The 25,728-nt window shown below is 36.5% G+C and overlaps 1 protein-coding gene across 1 annotated transcript; it reads right to left on the reverse strand.

Annotated features, from left to right (window-relative positions):
* Positions 1–1,172: 1,172 nt before the first annotated feature.
* On the reverse strand, positions 1,173–24,958 carry LOC109051827 (capZ-interacting protein-like). The gene is made up of 6 exons (XM_019069308.2): positions 24,519–24,958; positions 9,769–9,849; positions 9,385–9,453; positions 9,188–9,256; positions 6,795–6,998; positions 1,173–2,864 (listed from the first exon to the last, which is right to left on the reverse strand). The coding sequence occupies exons 1-6, from the start codon at positions 24,522–24,524 to the stop codon at positions 2,436–2,438; spliced, it is 858 nt and encodes a 285-aa protein (XP_018924853.1). The 5' UTR covers positions 24,525–24,958; the 3' UTR covers positions 1,173–2,435.
* Between the last annotated feature and the right edge of the window lie 770 nt (positions 24,959–25,728).

Below are 25,728 nucleotides of genomic sequence, written 5' to 3' on the forward strand. Positions count from 1 at the left end.
GCAATTGAGACCATTTTGATGCAAAGCGATGATGGCTGCACGTGTTTCTTTGGAGGTAACCAGTGCTAACAAGAACACAATGATTGGAAGCGCTTCTTCCCTCCTTTTATAGCAATCAGTCTGCTCTTACAATCTAATTAGTATGATAGTGATTTTAACTGACTAGTACTCATTCACACTTTCACATGTGCTGCTGATATGATTAGTCAGTTAATGTTCGCTGGCCATTTTGTGTCAGGATCAAAAAACAGTGAAATTTGTTTTTTTGTGAAAAGTTCATTTTTTGACCAGTGAAGCTTTTAGCAATTATTTAAAATGCATCTGATCACTCTTCACAATAATCTAGAATCAATGTGAATGAACACCACAACAGCTTAAGCAGCAAACTTTGCAAAACACAAAATTTATGTCACTGCCAAAACTTTTGGCCATGACTCTATTAAATGATTTGAAGGACATCCCCATGTGAAACTTGACTAGTATAAAATTACATGTGTTCTCTCCATGGTTTGAGAAAAGCACCCAACACATTAAAACATACATCTACTCTTCTGACTTACTATGACAGCTTAGGTCACAACAATGGAACAATACAGGAAACAAAAATATTTAATTTCAGCCATGTTCATGTAGTGAGAAATAAACTATCCAAGTGTCTGCCGTTAGTTAGTATCTGTCTGTGCAGGACCGGTCTCCAGGGAAATTCATAGTGGCACCCAAGATGCAATATGCATATGGACATCTTCTGTCAACCTGATACATGGGTGGCAGATACAAGTCTTGGGAGCGACACATTGCGTGTGAACTCTAATCGCTTGTCCCCTATGCTTTAAAGTTGATGTACATTTGTTAAGATTTTGTTTGTTTTTCTATGATTTAACCAATCAGAATATTTTTTACCTAAGTAATGGCATTACTATACTCTAACAGAAGTTAGTGACCTCTGTTAGAGTATTATTACTGAAAATGCTAGAGCAACATGTACAGAATCGAGTGCATTTGGATTCATTCTGAGCAAAAGTCAAAAGAAATTAGGCTTGTTGTAACTAAAAAGTAAACTATTCAGTAAGATTAGATTATTAAATTATTAAATTAATTATCACGTCTGTCAGTGGGGTCAGTCAGTGATGCTTGAGCCTCAAATACTGTACATAATAAAGGAAAGCATCTGGTAAGTGTAAAAAAGCTCTTTATTCAGTCTTATATGGGAAGTAGTAGATCATTGATGCAGTACAGTAGCTTTGCAGTCACAGTGATATATTTCAGGCATTTTTTTTTATAATAAAGTATCTTCGCATAGCAGTAGGAGACTGCTGATAAATTTGGCTTTTGTAATATGTCTGCCACTATGTTCTTGGTATTATTTATTTTTATCTTGTTATTTATCTAAAAAAAAAGTTGATTTTCAATAATCATCAGATAATAAAAGTGCATTTAGTGACTCCTGATTTTGCAACTTTAACCACACCCTCTCCACAGCCCTCTCAGCCAACTTAATGTTAGTGAACCTAAACACTCAAAATGACCGATAAATCATTTCTGAAGTGTTTATGAAGCATTTCTAGCCAACTTTTGCTGTTTACATAGCCTAGGACTATCACAGAGGCATGTCAGATATTTCAGATTAACCAACAGTCAATAAAACTACATCTATTTCAGTGATATTTGTCACTTTGTAAACTGAATCACATGAATATTCAAACAGGGTGAAGGCTGGAAAAGTACTTTTAAAATGAAGAATGCTCTCCAATGGTGAAAGTGTTCCTGTTCTCTGAACAGCAAATAAGAATCCAACATATGTTTATTTAAAAGAAAAAGCAAGCAAGATAATCAAGGCATATGAATAACTCAGACATACGCTACAGAGTCTGAATAGAAACTTAGGGTTTGATATAATGGCTTCAAGATCCCACTTGATCTTTTGAGAAGACATAACTGTTACACATTTTGCAGTTGGTGGCAAATTTGTACAGCGTCATTTGTACAAAAATGGAAGTTTTTTTTTTGTTGTTTTTAAAGGTCCACCACTAAACCTAACCAGCAGTGGGGTGCAGGTAGATTGTACAAAAACAAACAAATGAGACTGTACAAATTCACCACCAATACTCCAAACAATAAAATTACAACAAATTGCCATGAGTGTGCTCATAACATCTAACCCTTTGTGTAATATTTGCTTTAGCAATATGTCCACAAATCCACAGTCCTAAAAGAGGAGAATTCAATCCTTGCATTCAGACATTGTCCCTCTTCATCTATACTGGAGTCTGTTCTCAGAGAATCCACCTAAACATTTGTTAGAAACGCCATTAATTCAACTGTTATCGGGAATAACCTTCTCACTATTCTAGGTTGCTAAATCAATGATCATGATTTTCAATGTTGCGAAAAAAAAAAAAAAAAAAAAAAAAAAGATGACTATTACCCTGTCACTTCTATTCTGGGTTGTTCTCTGCATCCAGAACTTCCTTTTCCTCTTTCACTTCTGTCCTGTCCTCTTCTGTCTCTTCCTTGTCTTCTTCTTGAGCCAGTTTACAGTCAGAAGGTTCATATTCTCCCTCAGTTACTTCCTCCTTACTTCCTATATAGGTTACTTCGGCCCCCTCATTTTCTTGGGGTACATCTAAGTGCTCTGTCCTGTCTTTTTCCTGTTGTGGGCAATTGATGGGTTGAATAGAGTCTGTTTTATCTTCAGTATCCTCCTGTGAAGGCCCACCAACCAATTCCCCTTCATCTGCATTCTGCTGTTGACTATCTGGTTCACATGGAGAGTCATTCCCCTCGTTCCATTTTGTCTCCTCACATGCTGACTTCCTGTGTTGTCGTGTGGGCAGCCGTCGCTTAAAAGACAGCCTAGCTCGACTCTGTGGGGTGAATACACAAAATCAGACTATCTGAGTTACACAAATAGCCACGTGCCACACAAATAGCCCTCGTCATATTTACCACACAGCAGAGTGTTGCAAAGCTAACACAAGGCTGTGATAATCAGAAAAATACTAAAACTAATACAATACATTACAATACTATAATACAATAAACTATTGCGTAAAATTAAGGAATTAACCAAATATTTATGATTTAGGGGGACCAAATGTAAAATTTGATCATTTGAACGGGTTTCACAGAAATCTGAAATTTAGGTGATGTTGTCTGTTCCTCTCAATATGATAAAATGGTCTTTTAATTACACTGAACTATTTTTATTTTAAAGCAAAATTATATTCAACATTCTTCATGACTAATCGACCATCCCAGTTGAGCTTCTTGCAATGCATTCTGGGACCGGTTCCTGGGATGGATACTTGGTTGCAGTGGTGGCTGGTGGAAAACTTTCTAGGTAGGGTGCCACGTCCAACAATTTTAGCATATATCCAAGTATAGCAAAAGGAAAAACATTGACTTGAAACATTTTAAATAAAGATAATTGTTTTACCAAGTTCAAAATAGAGTTTGAGGATGATTTTCACAAAACAATATTTTCTGCAAGATTTTTTCAAGATAAATTAAAACATTACACTTTAAAAATTCACAATTTATTTATACAAGTAAAAACGGTGAGGAAAAAAATAAATGTTACATTAGTTTAAAGAATTTTCTATTACTACAAGTCAAGCAGCTATACCAAACAGGAGCACACGGAGATGCCAACCAACCACTATACCAGTCGTCTTTACCTGACTGTATATAAATGTAGACAGATCCATTCAAAATTTTTAAACAGAGCAAAACGCAAAATAAAATTTGTCGAATGTGGTGATCTGACAGTGGCTCAAAATCACCAGTGAACAGTTCCTCTGTCAAAAGTCAGTGTTGATGTCCATATGTACAATATATAAACACCAGTGACAACTGCAAACTCCTTAAACATGCTTCTTCAGCAAGTGTCCATTAAGTTCACACTACAGGATTTTAAGCCCGATATGCAAGTCAACAAGCTCGCTGAAAGATCGGGCAGTGATCGCAGGAAAATCAGCGGGTGATCAGCGCTCAGCAATCTTTATGTGTGAATTACTCAACGATGCGTCAAAGAGGCTTGCTGATGCCAAACAAATATCTAGCATGCTATGCTACATATCTAGACCTACAGCCAATGAGAAAGCAAGGCATGGTTCGATGTCAGCATAAGAAAAACAGCAGCAGCAACACAGCTTTAAGAAGTTTGGACACAAGAAATGGAGTGAATTTTTTCCAGAACAGATCATCACACAAAGAGCTTGTACCACTAATTTCTTCCTGACATCCAATCACAAACAAACGACTCCTGTTTCACTGGTTGTTTTGCGTCATTCTCATTCAACTTCTCATGTCTGTTTTCATGACAAAACATGGTTTGGGGACCGTGTAGAGTCGTTGGCTGACAGAGCTCGAGTGTGTGACACCCTGTTGTGGATCATTTACACCAGGGGTGCCAAAACTCGGTCCTGGAGGGCCACTGTCATGCAGAGTTTAGCTCCAACCCTAATTAAACACACCTGAACCAGCTAATAAAGCTCTTAGAAACTTCCAGGCAGGTATGTGGAGACAAGTTGGAGCTAAACTCTGCAGCACACCGGCCCTCCAGGACCGAGTTTGGACCCCTCGGATTTACACATTGTCATGTTGTGTGAACACCACAACGACTTCAAGACAGACAGCAAGACATGTAGACTGAACAGCACAGCGATCTGCTGATGTTTAAAGTCGTGTAGTCTGAACTAGGGTTTATAAAACACTTGCCAGACATGCAACCTTACTGAAAAGTGCTTGTGCAAAAAGCTATCGGAGAGTGCACATACACAGTTTGATAATTTGCACACTAATAATAACAGACTTGCGCAAGTCTACAACTCCTGTAATTCACTGGAATAGTCTTTACCTCCATTTCAATCTTCATCCATCAAAACTTTACTGGTAAGTTACATGTTTGCTTTATTCAGGCCATCCAGACTATTCCTGTGGGGGGGTGAATTTTTTTATAACTCATCCGTTTAAATAATATTAAGCCTTTAATTTCTGCAAAATTAGGGCGTGGCCACATGAGTGACAGGTGGATTGCCGCTGCTGTCACCACTGTCTTTGGCCATTTTCAATTTTCCGGGAGTGACACGCGGTGACACACTTCTAAGATGGCGACAGCCGGCTCCGCCTACTTTGAGCTTCATAAATGCTCTTCAGAAACCTACGGTTGATGTCACGGACACTACATCCATGTTTTTATACAGTCTATGGGCAGAACAAACAGTCTACAGTAGTGACAGCTAGTGAAACACTGTGGTTGAATGTGATAGAAAAAATCCTCCCTTTCACACTTTGGTGCCGCGTCGCCCTATTGCCCTAATGAAGAAACCACTCCTGCTTGTTTCCTTTCTTTGATGGTTTCTGCCTAGTTTGACATCTAGGTGGAAAGATTATGCTTTGCGGACAGAGCTGTTGTTCTTTAATGACCACATTCCAGTATTAGATTATACTAGATTTTAAGGATGTTAAACAAAAAGAGTATTTAGTAGTTTTACATTAAACCTAGACTCAAAGTAACCCTCGACAACCTACATTAGGACATTTACAGAATATAAATTTAGCGTACCGCATACAGCAGTATAGGGGAATTTCTCACCTTTCATGATCAAAATTGTCCAATATTTGGACATTTTTGTATGCTGTTATGGATATGTTTACATAAATTGGATTTGCAGTGTCAAGCTTCTTCTTCGCTGACAAATGATTAAAGATAAGTTTTATTTCCTACAGTGGATTGTACTCATCCTACACTGAATTAAATATCTCTTATTTTGTTTTCTGTCTTATATATCATCCTGTCAGAAATTGCTGAAAATGATTCAGTTTGAGAGACAACTGTCCAAATTAATCCAACTGAATTACAAACAAATTCAGACCTTTCTGTGAGTTCGCATTGCATTCCAGAATCAAAGAACATAGTTCAGAAGCTAAGTACTTCTTTAACAAAATATTAACAATCATGTATTATTGCTGCATTCTTTTGTGAATGCTCTTTGAAGAGTTACAGAGGGTATGATGCAGAAGTGGCCTGATTGGATTAGAGTGGACAGTCTCTATAGGCTTACATGGAGCTTAAGCCCACAATACTGGCTGCACGCAAAGAGATGTGCACCTTCATGCTGATATCATCAGATCCTCTTCTGCACACATCAGAGATTTTCTGAGAAACAGCAAGCCTGTAAAAGGTTACTGCTGAACTTTCAAGAGATCATGTTTTGCCGCTCATATTAGTCCATAAAAAATACAGGGTTTTCAATGACTAATTAAAATTAAATGACCACTTATAGTCCAAAATATGTGATCACAGCCAATCAGTTATTATTAACTAAACCCACCACAGTATATTTGGAATGCATATACTTACTGTAAAGTAAATTCTAAGAGAGTATCCCTCACAAAATCCAAAAGTGTTTTTTCTGCAAAGCAATAGTTATATATATATTGGGAGCAAATGCAAAGTTTCTTGGGGAAAATGCAAAAGTGTTGTGAGAGAATGCAAAAACACTGAAATATAAATTTTCCTCTCATCTAATTTTTATTTATATTTCCAGTGTTAAGAAGTAAGGTATTTGTTGCTTATTAGTGTAAATATTTTATACCGAATGTAAATGAATGTCATTTCTTTATCTGAATCAAATCTTCACTCTAAAGGACAAGTTTGTGTTTACATTGGCATTACAGTAAGTTCCCAAACAAGAGTAAAAAATATAAATTCACATTTTGGACAAAATGTATTTTGTAAAGTGATATATTTTAAAATTGATATTGATATTGAAATTGATAAGCTAGTTGACCTTGTTGATGCTTGGTAGTGGAGTACCCTCCACCGGCTGCTCGAAGCTAACCGGTGCCTCATCTTCACAGGACAGCTGAGTGGGCTGCAGGGTGGAGCTCAGGGAGCTGCTGGGGCTGATGGGACTGCAGGCTGTGAGTGGCTGTTTGGACTCTGGACTTTTGGGCGGGGAGAGCAGAACAGTTGAAGGAAGAGCAAGACTGGCCTTAAAGAGAGAAGGAAAGAATGTTTTAAGGCTCCTGCATAATGTTCTTGAATAGAGACAAAACTAGTGGTCAAATTGTTTTTAAATGCTGATATCTACAGAACAGAGCAGATGAAATAATGCACATATTAACATAATGCAACTTACTGATGATGAGATGTACAAAAAAAATTATGGTAGTTAAATGAACAGTTATTGACTTTTAATTATTAAATATGTATTTAGTGGCACACAAGGCAGTGTGTTGTTCAAGACATCCTGTATAAGCAACTGTTGTGCTCAAGGCCAGATTATTATGGTTATAACTAAAACCATAAATAAATAGATTAATAAAAATATTGTTACATAAAATATTTCAGCTAGTTTCTAAGGCAAAGCAACATTTCTCATTTTTGCTTAGTTTAACTTGTACGTATTTCTAAAATACCTGAAACTAAATAAACTAAAACTAATAAATAAAAATGAATAAACACTCATTAATAAAATGACAAACTAACAAAAGTGACAAAATTACAAAAAAATACCTAAAATAAAGTGAAAATAAAAATAGGATAAAAAATCATTTAGAATAAAAACAAAAAATATCATTTAACTACAAATTATAAAATTAAAAAACAAGTAATTAATCAAACATAAAATTGTTAATAGAAACATAATATTTTAATATGGAGATATAAAATGTAATGTTATACATGTAAAAATTATTTTTAACAGTGAATACAATTAAAAAACGAACATAAAATGTATGTAATTTAATAAAATAAGCTATTAATAGCAAGTTAATATTTTAATAAAAATAGAAAATGCAATATACTTAATAGGTGTTAAAATATTTTTAATGAATAAAATACATTTAGTTGACATTAAAATTAATAAAAAATAAATAAATAAAAACAACAAATTGTAAGTTATTCATGTTGGTAGAACATGTTGGTAGAACTTTATAAAAAAGTATTGATTTTAAATGGAAATTAAAAGACAAGTTCATCACAATTCACAGTAGTACTGTATCTAGGTTCTTAAAATCATCTTTAACATGACTGACTGTGTCTTACCCATGGTTAACCTCTGCCATAGGCTGCTGGACAAAGATTAGGCTTAGTTTGTATTCCACCAGTTCTGCCTAAGATAAATCAGCCTAATCTCAACAAACAAAAAAGGCAACAAATGATCTAAATCTAGAGAGCAGTTGACATTGGATGACATACAGTATATATATATATATATATATATATATATATACACACACATATTATATATATATATATATATATATATATATATATATATATATATATATATATACACACACACACACACACACACACACACCTCAAGAAATAGCAACTTATAACAACTAAAAAAGCTTGATTGAGTTCATCTTGCACTGAAAAATGAAAGATGTTGTTCCGAAATAAATATCTCCTACCTGTACAGGAGAAAAGAAGAAGAGAGAGAAACGGCAACCCTTTTGTCCCATGACTGCCTGATAGCTGTTAAGTCGAGTCTAGTACAGCTAAGCACTCAGTAACTGTGGCTAAGCTGTTATCTCATTAGAGTCCTTGCCTGAACCAATTGGAGGAGTGAGTATGGACCTGTCCCTTTTATGAAGACGTATCCCATGGACCGATGACAGTTCAAACTAACTAGACACCTCTAATGACAGATGTGTGGGGTTGCAGGTATTGATCTTGAAAGAGCACAATATAAACTCTAGGTGGCAGAAGAGTTGCCCTTGCAATAGCACATTTTCAACACTGGGTGACAGGAGAGCTTCATAAAAGTAGCAGCAGGTTCAAAGGGTAAACTTATATTTTGGGGTTAAAAATAGACAATAAATTGGCATTTACAAAAAAACACTTTTTTTTTTTCAAAACAGGGAGGAGATTATTTCTATTATTGCTGCAGGAAGCATGTGCATTTAAAATGTACTGAACCCTCAAACAATTCCGTGCATGTTACATGTGAGTTACTTTAAACTACATATTTCAACTAATAGTTTCAGGACACAACACATTTCCTGTTTCCTGAATGAAAGTTCACTTCGGAAATGATATGTTATATTTATAAGCAACCTCACAAGCCTGCATGGTCAGCATCTTTCAAATGCAAATATGTGGTGAATGCTTGTGAAAACAGCTGGCTGAAACTAAGATTTTGTGTTAAGTAGATAATCAAGAAAATCTTACCTGTAGTTTTTCAATGAGGGGTGAACTCTTTATCTTCAACTTAGGAGGATGAGGACAAATGGACACCTTCTGCACCAGACCAAAAAAAAAAAAAAAAAATTAAACTGGCATTAAGATATAACAGAATGTTTTAACATTAATCGATTATTGATATTTATTACTCATAGTAACTGATTTGTTGACAGTTACATGCTCACCTCTTCATGTTCTTCATCTTTTTGGCTGTTTATCACCAGAGAACATGGGGGTCTCCTCATAGATTTCACCTGCAATTCAGTACCATACAGGTTATAATACATGATCACTAGTGAGACTGAAAATAGAGAATGTACATTCTCCACTGACAAGGCTGTTGGTAGACCATGTAATTGACACTAGGTGGAATCACCACTTTTGTAAACAATAGAGCTCCTCAGTCTTGACAACATTGGCACATGGAGCTTCAGAACCCTTCCTCAATGTTTGTTTTGCCCAAACTATTTCAGTACCATTTAATTCAGTGAAATTAAGAAAAACAAACATAATTTGGATTAGGAACAACCAATAAGGGACTAACAGAAAGACGTCAGATGTTCCACTACCTCCAGTCCCGGCATTGGCAGTGCATGACCTTTGAGTTTTCCAGCCAGCTGAGCCACTGACGACTTTACTGGCGCATCCTCCTGTAAACAGAAAAGCAGAGTCTCTGACTGTTTGTTTCACTCAACGGTGTTGCTGTTGGATGTTCTTTTCTGATGGACCACAGTATCCTGATCTCGCTTTATTGACACAGGATCCCACAAGGCCTGTAGTGAAGCTCAGACCACCAAACACAAACGAGGAAGCTTGCGGGGGGAAAGTACTCACACCCTACTGTTCATTTTGCACATGGACATTTTTTTTGGGCCCATTACATAAGACAAGTATGATACAATAATGGGTTTAAAATTCAGCATGTGCTTGTTTTTACTAGACATGTTTTCTTACTTAAAGGGATAGTTCACCCAAAAATGAAAATTTGATGTTTATCTGCTTACCACCAGGGGAAACAAGATGTAGTAGAACACAACGAAGATTTTTAACACAAACCGTTGCAGTCTTTCAGTCTTATAATGGAAATGGATGGGAATCATGGCTAAAACATACAATAAAAGTAAAAAACAAATATACACAAACAAAACCAAATTAAACCCTGTTGCTCGTGACAATACATTGAGGTGTAAAGACACAAAACGATCGGTCTGTGCAAGAAACTGAGCAGTATTTATATAGTTGTTGTTTTTTTTTTACCCCTGATTCACACAGTGTCCGAACTGTTAGAACTCTCCTGAGCGCATTCTCAGCAGCAGGCGTGTGAGGCGTCTTGGTGGATCGCAGACTTATAAGTGCATTACTGCCACCTATCTCTCAAGTGGACCATTGATACTCTATCTACAATCTCAAATAGGAGTGTCAATGGTCCACTTGAGAGATAGGTGGCAGTAATGCACTTATAAGTCTGTGATCCGCAGAAGAAGAATACGAACACTCAAGACACTGTGTGAATCAGAGGGGGAAAAAACTATAAAAACAGGGGGCAAGGAAGTCGACCGGAAGTTGAAGTCGGCCGCGTGCCGCCATCTTGTAGCAGAACTTCACTTGCGTTAGCATCCCATTGACTCCCATTCATTTTTGCGTCACTTTGACAGCGAATAACTTTACATCTGAGGCGTTTAAAGACTCCATTTGTCCATTATTTATTTCTAAAGATACACGACAATGTATAAAAGGGCTCCATTACCTTCTATGTTACATTATGGCCCCGTAGAAACAGTTTTTGTAAAAATAGGCTAACGATTGCGTCATAACCACTCGACTCTCTGTCGCACAGTAGGAGAAAATTACCGTACAGACAGGAGGAGAAGCTTGCAGGCAATCGGGGAGACGTCAAGAGATATGGCGTACTGGCGTTACATTTTAAAATACTATACAAAATAATTAATCAGAATACTTACTCCTGCTCACTCACGCCAAAGAATTCCCCGCTCAAGCTCTCCGTCTCTGCAAGATTAACGATGGCAGTTTGCACGCACAGCTACTAGAAGGTTTACATCTGTCAGACAGGTTGCTGACGTCATCAAGCTTAGTTTGAGTCTGCGCGTCAGAAACGGAAGTTCTAAAAATCGCTAAAACGGGCTTCACTTGTCTCAATTGAGTTCCAATGGGGTCGACATTTCAAAAATTCTTACAGTCTATGAAAATCTAACAGTTCGGTCATTTGGACAATTCGGACATTGTGTGAATCAGAGGGGGAAAAAACTATAAAAATACTGTTCAGTTTTCACACACAGACCAAACATATTCTTTACACACAAATAAATCATAACAACACTATTTATTTTAATTTTAGTTTTTTTTTTTTGTGTTTTAGCCGTGATTCCCATCCACTTCCATTATAAGACTGACAGACTGCAACGGTTTGTGTTAAAAATCTTTGTTTGTGTTTTACTGAAGAAACAAAGTCACCTACATCTTGGATGCCCTGGAGGTAAGCAGATAAACATCTAATTTTCATTTCATCACACCAGGGACTTCATAGAGCTGGCAAATCTGATGCACTACCCAGACCACTCATTGTGCGTGTTCTAAATCTCAAATCTTAGCGAGCGGTCTAGAGCAAACCTGCCAGGCAGCGGTCCTTGGGATGATTTCGCAGCATGTGTGGATTGGGTATTGGTTAATAACTCAACATTCACCATCAGCCTTGCAGAGCCTACCAGTACCCCTCCCCTAACCCAGCTCCCAGTCAGCCAACACCCAGCCAGACAGAACTACAGCCTGATTCTACCGCAGACACGGAGCCTGCACATCCAAAGGAGAAAGAGCCAGTGAGCCCAGCTGAGCTGTGTTGCACCCTGGATCCTGAGCCAAATTTAATGTCTAACCAGGTGCGTGATTCGGCAACAATGCCCATTGCTGAGGGAGTACTTGTGGAGTTTGAGGGCATGGATGGAAGCCCTGCCCACACTCCCACTGCTGCATGTGAGGTGAATGTGGACCCTGGTAATTGGACTATAATGAAGAGATCAATTCCCTATTTCTTCTGCCCCCGTTGGTCCCATCCAGCCAGAACCCTCTAATGCCCCTATTGATTCCAGAATCTCCTGCTTCTCCTGTGTCTCCTATGGTTCCTCCTAACTCCTGCTCTCCAGTGTTCCCATCCAGCCTCCCTGTCCCACCTCCTCTCCAAAAAACAGTCAGTTCCTCAGCCCTGCCTCCACTGGTTCCTGCCATCCCCTCAGCTCATCCTCAGTCAGCACCATCTGGGCACTCTGATTCTCCTCAGGCCTTCTGGTCCCCAGCATCACTTTGGCATGAGGATACCTTGTCTCTGCCTCCAGCCACAGATCTCCAGACTCCACCTCATCCTCAAACCCATCGGCTCCGCCTTGGCCCAATGCTCTCTCAGCTCCACTATGGCCCCTAATCCCACCAGCTCCGCCTTGGTCAGACATCACCTTGTCTCAGGATTACAGCCTGCCAGTTGCACCTCTGCCCTTCATCTCCACTGGGCACCTCCTTTCCTCTGGGTCCACCATTGTCACACTAGCTCCACAGTGGTCTTCCAGATTCACATCTCAGCCTCTGTCCCTTAAGCCGTCAGCTCCACCTTGGATCTTCGGAACTTTTGTGTCACCCTGGCTCTGTGTCTCCTTAGCTCCATCTGGGTCTCCATCTAGGCCGGCTTCGTCACAGGAGATCATTCTTCTGGTTACGTCTCTACCATTGCTCCTCCCTCCTGCGTCTCTGGCGTGAAACTGCATGCTGACTGTGGCCAGGTTATACATCTGGCTTCTCTTGCTCCTGGCTTCCCCATGGCTCCTCCTCCCACCCTCCAATTCCCCATGGACTTTTACTTTTTGTTTGGCCCCTCTTCTATTCCTTGCCCTCCTCCAGAACCTCTCTCCTTTTCTCCTCTGGACTGTCTAAGGCCCGGGAGGGGGGCAATCTGTCACATGTATGGTCTTTGTGTTTTTGTTTTTTGTGCCTTGTTGTTTGTCTATTAATTAGCCTATTAGTCCTAAATTGGTTTAGTACTTACGTCAGAAAATAATACAAAAAAATTCAAAGGCTTTATCAATGTCTAGAAGCACAGTGAAGTCTATTTTTTAAGAAGTGGAATGTATTTGGTACAACACAGACCTTCCCTGATCAGGACGTTGCTCCAAACTGGATGAAAGAGCCAGGAGGAAACTGGTCAGAGAGGTCACCAAGAGTCCTACAGCCACTCTGAAGCAGTTGCAGGAATTTATGACAAAGAGTGATCATTGTGTGCATGTGACAACAATATCACAAATTCTCCGCAAATGTGGCTTGTATGGGAGAGTTGCAAGAAAAAAGCCACTCCTCAAGAAAGGCCATATGCAGTCACGACTGCGCTTTTCCAAAACGCTCCTTGAAGATTCTGAGGCAGATGAGACTAAAATTGAATTATTTGGCCTCAACACCAAACGATATGTATGCCAGAAATCTAATACAGCTCACCATCCATATAACACCATTCCTACTGTAAAGCATGGAGGTGGTGATATCCTGTTATGGGGTGTTTCTCTGCAGCAGGGACTGGAGCACATGTCAGAATAGAAGGAAAAATGTATGGGGCAAGATACCATCAAATTCTTGAGGAAAATCTGCTGCCCTTTGCCAGAAAGTTGTCAATGGGAAAAAGCTTTAGCTTCCAACATGAAAATTACCCAAAGAACACAGCAAAACTGACCACACAGTGGTTGAAGGGGAAAAAGGTGATTGCATGGCCTAGTCAGAGCCTAGACTTAAACCCCTTTTTTCCCAATTAGGACATATACATTTGTGAATGAGAGCTATAAAGTTGCAGTTAGTAGTGTGTACCACACTAGTTATATATTCTGGACATTCTTGTGACGAAGAACAAAGATGGGTGTATTCTGAGTTTATCAGCAACACAGTTGACCAGCATCACATTTACTGCCAGGGAGATCTCTCTCTCATCACAAGGAATAGGCTATATATCAGTGTTTCATTGTGTGAAGAACATTTTTATAAAAGCATTGGTCATGGCTGAATTTGTGATTTACATTATCCTGACCTACAGTATGCTTCAAAGCCTCAAACACAAGAGTAAGTACTTGTTCTTGGGAAGAATTTATCTTACACTTGCCTTTTTGTCTTTATGTGGCTCTGCCAGACTTTGCAAATGGAAAGATGTCTCTTCATCATCATTCTTCCCAAATCTCCTAAATATGCCCACTTTTCACAATTTATTTAACTAGATCTCTACACACACAATGACCACACTCACCTTGCTTCCTCCAGCCACAAAAACACCCTCTCTCACTTAATATCACACACCTTCTGAATACCACTGCACACTTTTGTGCCTACAAGGACAGAAAGAAGACGAATTTTCTGCCATCCACTTCCCTCCATTTCCTGCAGTTCCTTTTCTTCACCCATGATAAGCAGAATTCCCCTGAGTCCACCCATCCCATGACTCATTATTTTGCTGCCCATGATTGTTAACTCTTTCCTGTCCCTCGAAAAACAAAGCCACTGTAAAAATGGTAAACTTTACAATGAGGACAGTAGGGTCAAGAATTTGTTTAATGTTTTTTTCAAACCCACCCTTGTTGATATTTTTGGTAAAGAGGACTGGAGAAGGAACCCCTAAGAAAAAAAGAATCACAATGGAGATCTTTGGAATGTCAATGTGAATTTTATTTATACAGCACTATTAAACACATCCATGGGTTGACCAGTTTGCTGAACGACAACAATAAATACATTTCAATAAGACAATACAAAATAATACTATAAAACAGTACAGTAGAAAATTCTCAGTTTCAAAATGCCAAATCAAAAAGGTAAGTTTTCAACAGTGTTTTAAAACAAATAGTGAAGGTGCAGATCTAATATAGAGGGGCAAGGCATTCCACAATCTAGGGGCAGCTACAGAGAAAGGGTGGTCACCCCTGCATTTCAGCTTTGACTTAGGATGCATAATAATCTCTGGTTGGATGCCTGGAGAGACAAGAGGGGCCGGTGTTCAGTCAATAAGTCAGAAAGATAGGAAGAGGGCAGACCGTTTAATGATTTAAACACTAAAATAAGAATTTTAAAATTAACTCAATAGCGCACGGGTAGCCAGTGTAGAGAACGTAAAACCGGTGTAATATGCACCCATTTTTTGGAGCATGTTAAAAGCCTAGCAGCTACATTTTGAACTATCTGCAAGCGAGATAGGGGTGACTGACTAATCCCTACATACAGTGAATTGCAGTAGCCCAATCTAGATGTAATAAAATTTCTATTAGATAGAATGGGTTTAACTTTCGCTAGTAGTCGAAGCTGAAAGAAACAGGATTTAACCACTGAATTTATCTGTTTGTCAAATTTTAGACCATCATCAAAGATAACAACCATATTTTTTACCCAAGGCTTCACAGATAAGGTTGTATTGCCTAGGGTTACTTCAGGTGCACTAAAAGAATTTGATGGACCAAACACAATTGTTTCAGTTTTACTCTCATTAAAATTTAAAACATTTAAAGACATCAGGCTTTCACATCAGACAGGCTAAACATAAGTGCTTCCAAACCATTTGAACTCTGTTTTAAGGGGAGATAGATTTTCGTATCGTCTGCATAGCAATGGGATGACAGACCATGCTTTCTAAAAATAGAACCCAAAGGGAGCATATAGAGTGAAAAAAGAATAGGAGCTAGAATGGAGCCCTGAGGAACACCACACGACAAAGAAGCTACCTCAGAAGAGTGTTCACCAATGTTAACTCTGAAACTTCGATTTGAAAGATAAGAGTTAAACCATTCAAGAGCACTTCCTTTTATGCCTACACAGTGTTCCAAGTGAGCAAGCAGGATGCCATGGTCCACAGTGTCAAAAGCAGCAATCAAGTCTATGAGCACTAGCACAGCATGATCCCCAGAGTCACCAGTTAATAAAATATCATTTAAAACCTTCAGAAGTGTGGTCTCAGTCGAGTGGTGTTTTCTAAAACCTGATTGAAAAATTTCAAAGATCTTATTTTCATCCAGAAAGCTTTGTAGTTGTTGCAGAACTACTTTTTCTAAGATCTTTGAAATAAAAGACAAATTTGAAATGGGTCTATAGTTGGCTAAAACAGAAGGATCTAAGTTCGGCCTCTTAAGCAAGGGATAAACTGTGGCATTATGTTTTAACACATCAGGTACAATACTAGTATCCAAACATCGATTTATCATGGTCACAAAATAGGGACCCAAAGCGTCAAAAACTTGTTTGAAGAAATGTGGTGGAATAGCATCAATAGAGGAGCCAGATGGCTTTAACTGACACACTATTTCTTGAAGATATATAAAGGAAATAGGTTCAAACTGGTTTAACTCAGCAGAAGAAATGGAAGAATCAAAAGCAGGTGGGGATATCCCCAACATGATATCACTGATCTTATTAATAAAATATCTAAGAAAGTCATCAAACATAGTTTTTGACGCATCTCGGTACTCACAAACAGTTGGATTAACAACAGCGTTAAAAATAGTAAAAAGTGTTTTAGGTCTATGGTAATTCTTATCAATGATTGCCGCAAAGTACCTGGATTTAGCTGCTCTCACTGCCTTCTGAAATTTTGATAATGAGTCTTTTAAAATTTCAAAGGAAATTTGCAGCCGGTCCTTTTTCCACTTAAACTCCACCCTCCTACAGAATGGCCTCAGAGACCGTATGTTTTCATCAATCCAAGGCTCAGATCTAGGTTTAAGTTTTGAGGATGTTACAGGAGCAACCAAGTCTAAGACATCCATACATGTGGAGTTAAGCCTATTTTAGGGTGCTGTGGCCTGAGAAATAAACCACAGACCGGCCTGCGAGGGTCTGGGTCAGTAAACAGTGATCAATACCATGTCAGTGGAGAAAGATCAGTGTGCAGTTTGTGGTATGAGAAACACTGGTTCAAATTTTGTTGAAGATGTGTATACAGTAACTGTAAAATGGATTTTTTTTAATGGATTTCACTTTTAGGCCCTGTTTCACAACAGCAGCCTAAGTTGCAACAGCAGGTTCATGTTGTGCTTTACACACAGTGTTTTCTGCTGAGTAACAGAACTCCATAAAGAAAATAAGTGATTCCTAGCTTACTACTTTTTTTAATTTTAATTTTTTTTTTTTTTTTTTTTTAATTTTAAAATGGCCATAAAAAAAATACATGAAATTATATGACCGCGATTAAATGATGACAATTGCTCATTTTGGGTGAACTAACCCTTCAAATTATCTATATGATTTTACGCAAGAAAGACAGCTTCTTTTACCGCAAAGTACCTGGATTTAGCTGCTCTCACTGCCTTGTCTGAAATTTTGATAATGAGTCTTTTAAAATTTCAAAGGAAATTTGCAGCCGGTCCTTTTTCCACTTAAAACTCCACCCTCCTACAGAATGGCCTCAGAGACCGTATGTTTTCATCAATCCAATGCTCAGATCTAGGTTTAAGTTTTGAGGATGTTACAGGAGCACCAAGTCTAAGACATCCATACATGTGGAGTTAAGCCTATTTTAGGGTGCTGTGGCCTGAGAAATAAACCACAGACCGGCCTGCGAGGGTCTGGGTCAGTGATATTTGATCAATACCATGTCAGTGGAGAAAGATCATGTGCAGTTTGTGGTATGAGAAACACTGGCTCAAATTTTGTTGAAGATGTGTATACAGTAACTGTAAAATGGATTTTTTAATGGATTCACTTTTAGGCCTGTTTCACAACAGCAGCCTAAGTTGCAACAGCAGGTTCATGTTGTGCTTTCACACAGTGTTTCTGCTGAGTAACAGAACTCCATAAAGAAAATAAGTGATTCCTAGCTTACTACATGGAGTAGTTCTTTTTTTTTTTTTTTTTTTTTTTTTTTTTTAATAATGGCCATAAAAAAATACATTGAAATTATATGACCGCGATTAAATGATGACAATTTGCTCATTTTGGGTGAACTAACCCTTCAAATTATCTATTTATTCAGATTTACAAAAAGAAAGAAAGACAGCGAAAGAGAGAGAGACAGAGAGAGAGAGATGTTTTATAATGATGAAGTTGCAATTTAGTTTATTTAAAATATATTCATTTTAAATTTAATATAGACAATACATTAGTTAAAATTATAATCAAGTACTTTACATGTGCTTTAGTATGTTAATCAGCACATCAAAATAAGTGTACTTATTTAAACCAAAACAAGTTTACCAAAAAAAAAATGACAACAATAACTATAACAAAGACTTAAAGCATATTTAAAGTACAAATTTTAATTTACCATTATTACAAAGTGCACTTAAGAATGTAATAAGAATACTGAATAATCTTGAAAAATAGTCAAGATAGTGTACTCTCCTTAAGTACACTTAATTGGCCTTTTATTAAGTTGGCTTGAAAAAGCCAATTTACTGATGTGCTATATAAGCAGCTTCTTCTTCTTCTGAGCCAAAATTTAGTCAGTATCTCTTCCTACACATTTAAAGGTAGGCTACAACCACCAAACTCAGGTCAGACATTCAGACTGTTCTGAAGTTAGTTGCTATGACAACTAATCTGATTTACAGTTGTCATAAAAATGAAGATAAAAAAATCATGCTAATCTTGCTAAAACATGCGAGCAACAACACACTAGTCATGCTAGAAACATGCTAGCAACATGCCAATCATGTTAAAAACATGCTTACAACACGCTAATCATGCTAAAAACATGTTAGCAACATGCGCGCGTAAAGAAATTTCAGTTATTTGTCAATGAGCTCAGGATCTGTTGAGCAGCAAATCCTCTAGCATATCCTCCAGCATGATCTGTCAGCCATCTCTCCTCTCATCCCATGATCAGTCAAATCTGACACCTGCAGCTCGTGTTGGATGCAGGGAAGACCGTGTTTTTTTCCTGGACTTTGGCTACTTTTAAACTTTTGCCATGGGTTGATTTTCCCCCGTGGGTTTGAAATGTTGCATAAATTACATTTGACAGAAATGCTTGTATCGAAACATTTTACATTCTACCCAGGGCCATTTGCTAGTAGAAAGGTGGTGACGAATACGTTTATAGGGACCCATGGCTGTGTCGGTGTCTTTAATGTTAATCCAAGAAAATAAAAGAAAGAACATCACTCACTGCTCTTGACTGCATAAATTTTACGTTTTAACAAGAACTAGCCTAATCTGTATTTAATTTATAAAGTGAAGAATATGCAATGCTATTTTACATTTGATTATATAGCAATTTGATTATTGTTTCTTTATCTGAATGCCTATAAACTTGAGAAAACTAAACATTGTTTAATTTATATCTTATATCTACATGTTAATCATATTAAAAAAGCATGATAATCATACAAAAACATGTTAACAACATGTTAGCAACATGTTTATTGAACTATAAACATGCTAACAACATGTTAATCATGCTAGCAACATAATACAAATATGATAATCTTGCTAGAAACATGCAATCTAAACAAGCTAACATCTGTCTAATTTATCTAAACTTTCAAACTTCACGCTTTTAAAACAGCTTAAAACTTTCAGTCAAGGCTTTTGACTGAAAAAAAATCTAGCTAAATCAATACTATAATTATCTACAAATAGAGATTTTCAACTGTATCTTTAAGAGTCAGATACAGTGCACAAGTATTTATAATACTTTAAAGCACCCCTACAAAGATGGTTTACAAAAGAACCAACAAAGTTCTTAATGAAGGTATCAGACTGTAAATCCCTTTTTAGTTCCAACCAAACCTTTATTTTTAAGGAAAACCATTAGTTTTCCCACAGGGGTGTACTGTCACAAGAGGATCCAACAGCAAAATTGACCCAGAGACAGACAATCTATGGCTCTAGAACACCAGACACATCTGTCATATAATCATCCTTTGGAAGTGCATAAATTAGTGCAAGAGGATACCACAGAAAAAAAAAAAGAAAAAAAAATTGCCTATAGTTTTGAGAAATCTGCAGACAATTTATTACCATTTACACTGTAAACAGTGAATTATCATGATTTATTACAGCAGTAAACCACTCCAGTTATTGCATTACAGTGATTTTACCACTGTTTAGCTAAGAGTTTAGCTAATTGGCATGTTCCAGTTAGCCCCTGCCCTAGCTGAGTAACTTCCATTGAGATAAATATGAATGCTAATGGACCTTTTTATCCAGTTATTATAGAACTGTTTGAAAAGTACTGTGGTATTCTTTGAAAAATCTTCGACTACCATCTGAATACAATACTTACCATCACACCACAGTACGTTTTTGTTGTGCCCCTAATCATGTGCAATAAAATTTAATAGCTGACCTCTTGGTACATGTACAGTATGCCTCCATTTAAAGAGAGTATTTGAGTAAACACTATCAGTAGATACATGATGCAATTCACTTTAATTCATGCTTTCAGGACACATGCCTCTGAGAGTTCAGCCAAGGTTCAAACCCATTTGGGGTCATGAGGATATACACCATGTATGAGGCAAAAGTGGAAATATTCAACACATAAACTCAAAAACACATGGGAACAACACGACAAAGAAAAGATAATAGATATTAAATATTCAAGTTGTAATTTGGACTGATTCTCTCTCGTTGAATGGTCATGCCAGCTAAAACTCAAATAATTTGGTCATACCATGACTCATTAGAACAGGCAAATAAGTCTCCATCTCAGCCATTCCAGGAAAACATGATGTGTTTGAATTTTACATCATCAGAAGATCACACTTTTCTACTGCCTTCACCACCCTTACAGGCACACAGCTTGTGTTTTTACAAAGGTTCTCTGTGTCACAAAAAAGCAATGGGAGCAACAGCTACCATATTATGAGGCCTGACAGGAGGGAATATTATGACATAGACTAGGTGTGCACCAGGAATTAATACCAATGTTTGACAGTAAAGCAAAATGGAGTAAGACAAGCTATATAATAGTAAAAATAAGCTGGGAAGGATATTTATTCTTTATTACATATCTACAACTTCAAAATTGTTTTCATACAAAGTTGGAGTTTTATGGCTTAAGGTTAGTGCTAAGGCCTTCTGTATGGGTGTGTAGTCCTAAAAGATGACAAACTAAATTTAACATATGTTTTTTTTTGTTTGTTTGTTTTTTTTTCTTTCGTGGACATATACAAAAAAAAATCTGTTAAAACACATAAGTTCTGTTTCAAAACTTTGTTAGCCACAAAGCTGCCATGTTCATTAAGGTGTGGTCACATTAGTGACATTTTAGTGAAATTTCACTGGCAAAAAAGGTTCAATGAATGAAGCACCACTCACACAAAGGTCAACGTCAAACCAAGCAGATTTATATTGGTTAATGTAATAATGAATTCACAACACCAATTTGACGATGAGCAAAATCTGTGTCTGAAACTTTTTCGCCCTCACTCAAAACTCCCAATCATGCAGATTCCTAACTAATTTATTTGATATACCTTACAAAATTTCAAGAATAACAACGTGTAACTGCACCTTTAAGCAACCTTAAAGATGATTGATTTGGAACCTTCATAAACACACAAATAGCAATTCACAGGGAGATTTTTACTTTGTACTTTAAAGATTTTTCATACTATTCACAATTTTGGTCTAAGCACCAAAGCAAATGTTCTATATATTCAGGATTCAGAAAACTGCTACTTCTAGGCTAAAGCCGAGGTCCTCTGAGAAATCTAATCCCATTCAGACAGGATATCTGAGATTGCAGTGTTATTTTGTGTAGTCAAGTACCTCCACAACGTACCTTGACTAATAACTTTGTTGAGTGCTGTAATTATTTTCTGTTAAACAGTGCCTGGGTTATTCTGGGTGGCTGCTAGTGTGTTGCTATATGGTTGCTAGAGTGTTCTGGGTGACCTTCAGTAATGTCCACATGCAGACATTTCCACCTCTGTTAATAACGGAAACTGTTATTGTAACTGATTTTTAATTAACAAAATAAAGGATAACTTGTAATGCAACTGTTTTGAATATTCATGAACACAATATGTATATGAGGCCATAAATCCACAAGAAATATGCATGCTCATGGCCTTATGCCTCCCCCTTTTCACTGTATTTAATTTTTCTAGATCCCCTGGATTTGAGAGCTTTTAGATTTTCAGTGAATTCGACAAAGATATTGTTATTTTGATATTTTATAACATCAGAAGACTTTCAAGTACAGTCACAATTCATATGGAGTACTTTTATGGTCCTTTTCACCATACACATCCATAAAACCACCAGCAACAACACTCTTCAAAAAAACTACCATCATCATCATCAAAAAAAATAAACAAATAAAAAAATAAATAAAAAAAAAAAAAAAAAAAATAAATAAATAAAATAAAATAAAATACACATGGGGTTGGAATGACATGAGGGTGAAAAAGAATAAATATTAACACAATTTACATTTTTGGATGAACTGTTCCTTTCAACTTCTATATATTTAAATAAAATGACAGCTCTTGTAATAACTGCATTTGTGGCAGTGGACACAATGTGACATCCAATTGCACTTGAAAGATTGCTGGCATATTAAAATATTACATAATATGATACATGGCCAATATTTTTGGTGAGTACAGTCTACTTTCTTACATCTGCAGTTACATTGTTTCACTCTGAGGACAACTGAGAGACTCATGTACTATTACAAAAAGTTCAAACACTCACTGATGCTCCAGAAGGAAAAAACTTAACTTAAACTTATTTTGTCTTCTTGGGAAACATGTAAGTATCACCTGTAGCTTCTGAAAGGCAGTACTAAATGTAAAATATATAAAATTCAACTTATTTCATATTTAATACTATCATATAAATTTTATAATTTCTTTTTACAAATTCAACTATTATTTTCTCTTGTGGACTATCATATGTGTGTGTGTGTGTGTGTGTGTGTGTGTGTAAAATGATTTATGAATTAGTAGAAAAAATATATTAAATAATATATATGATGAATTATTACAAAAATTTATTAATCTCACACTCACTTAATTTCTCTCTCTTTCTCTCCATTAACTAGAATTAACAACATCTGTAAGAAATTGGTTCTACACACAAGAGCATTTTAACAACAAAAACAAGACAAATATCTTGAAATAAAACATCTGAACAATATCTTGAGGTGGTAAGCATGGTATAATCAGAATAATTGTCTCCATTCTGTTGAATTATTGAACCTGCCTCTCTGTATTCCTTACAAATATAAAATATATATGTAATTTTCATGCATAGAGGGTTATTTTTATGATTTTATTTTTATTAAATCATACTGGGAAAATTTGCATTTGTCCACAAAACTTTCAGTCCTTTAAGTAAAAGCAAAAGCCATTAGATAAGGTTTTTATGATCATGATGAGAAATCTATATTCAGATTAGTGTTTGTGTGTACAAACTTTTAACTGCAGACATTCTGTGGAAAAGCATACCTCCTCCTTTCACATCCCTTTCAACTGCCTTAAGATAAACACCAAGGAAAGAGTTGAATGCTCTTTGATTACACTTGCAGAAGTAACAACCCAACCGCGACATGCCACGTGAGGAACTTTAATGCTTATGGTTAAGAGAAAAAAAAAATCAAAGCTCTTAGTTTACAAATAGAGGAAGGTATTCTGCAGACGGCTCTTCCTGCCTCACTTTAAAACTGTAATTTTGGGTTAAAACAGTCCGAGTAGTGATTTTCCCAGCACATGTCTATGCAGTAGCTTACTTCAGCCACTGTGGAATAACTGTGATTTATGGAGCAGATATTTTGGATGACATATGGGTCACAGTTAACTGATTATAGTAGCAGGGCTGACCAAAAGACAAACTTTCTAAACACCATAGGCCATTGTCAGAGGGAGTCTCATAAATTTCTCAAAAAGCAACAACCCTTGAACAGTGCAGAAATAAACAGTAAAGGCAGGAATAAATAACTAAATGGCATTTACAAATATTATTGAAACAAGGCTTAACAGGTCATTAAAGCACACCCATGCAATTTGAGTAGTCATAATAATAAATATTATATTTTACTACTATTCTCCAGCTCTAGACATCTACGTTGTTATTATTATTATTTATAATAATATAAATAATAATAGTACAGTTATTTGTGTTACAAAGTTATTATAAACTATTACCTAAATGTTAGTTTAAACACCTGAGTCACTGGATTTAAATTTCACACTTATCAGGTCCATTGAAGTCCCATATACATGAATTCATATAGGCTATTAAACTAAATGTCTTGCGCAGTTTTTCATTTTACTACGCAGTCGAATCTGAAAGGATTTGTATTGAAGAAACCAGAGGCTAAAAGTAATACATACATAAAACGGGATCATACCTCCATCCTCAAACACGTTTATCCGCGTTGATCTTCTGTAGCCAAGCGGAGTACCGAGATGCGTCTCCCTGTTTTCGAGTCTGACAGCAGCTTCACTACACTTTCCGTTTCTTCAGTCAGCAACACCCAGATCTGCGAACACTTCAAAAAACAAACGACAAAGGAAGAGAAACCGGGGTGTTGAGAGGGCAAGTAAGCTGCGCAACAGTGTGTCCATCTGCGTCTGATCGCGATCACCCTAATATCAGCAATATAAAACTCAAAGCCGAACAGTTATGAGTAATGAACTATTATGAGAAACAAGACCGACTGTGTCACAAACCTACACTGCCATATACGCGATATCGTATAAAAATACTGCAAGCAAGATGCGAATAAAAAAAAAGATATAAGAAAATGTGCATGAAAACGTAGAGAGAGCGGGACACAGCCTAACACTTTGGCTTTCTCAGTGTGTAAATCCATTTGAGGTTCAGAGTATTTCTTTTTTTCCACATTATTTTCATGCACGTCTAGTACAAATACTGTAGTGGTTTATTTAATATAGTGTGAAATGTGACAACCACAGAGGGGTGCGTGATAACGTGACCCTAACAGCTTGAAAAGTTTTCTGATTTATAAAAAAACAAACAAACAAAAAATCTTGTCTATACACACTTCATATATATACTTACGTTTTTTAAAAAGCAAAACTTTATATTGTTATAATAATTATTATTATTTTTTGTAATGTCTAAACATAAATCTAAATGAAAAACTTGATAATGGTACATGAGCCGTTAAGTAATCCTCTGCAGCCATCTAGTGGGTGTAGTTGAAATTTCATGTTATTTTCATGTTATTTTAGTTTTAAAAGTGTTTGTTTTCCAATAGATAACAGCAATGTTATTACCATGAATGAAATCGTATATATATATATATATATATATATATATATATATATATATATATATATATATATATATATATATATATATATATATATATATACTGTATATATACAGTACAGGTCAAAAGTTTTGATTTGATCAAAAATACAGAAAAAAATGTAATATTGTGATATAAATGATCCTTTAGAAATCATTCTAATATGATGATTCGTAATCAAAACAATAAACAATTTCTGTGATGCAAAGCTGAATTTTTTAGGATCATTATAACATGATCCTTTAGAAATCATTATAATATGATGATTCATTATCAAAGTTGG

This window comes from Cyprinus carpio, chromosome A15 (genome assembly GCF_018340385.1).
Source record: "Cyprinus carpio isolate SPL01 chromosome A15, ASM1834038v1, whole genome shotgun sequence".
NCBI lineage: Eukaryota > Metazoa > Chordata > Actinopteri > Cypriniformes > Cyprinidae > Cyprinus > Cyprinus carpio.

Coding starts and splice junctions, on each gene's coding strand:
- LOC109051827 (XM_019069308.2), bottom strand. Junction 9,257..9,384: donor AAGATGAAGAACATGAAGAG/GTGAGCATGTAA, acceptor GGTCTGGTGCAG/AAGGTGTCCATTTGTCCTCA. Junction 6,999..9,187: donor CCCTCATTGAAAAACTACAG/GTAAGATTTTCT, acceptor TCTCTCTTTAAG/GCCAGTCTTGCTCTTCCTTC.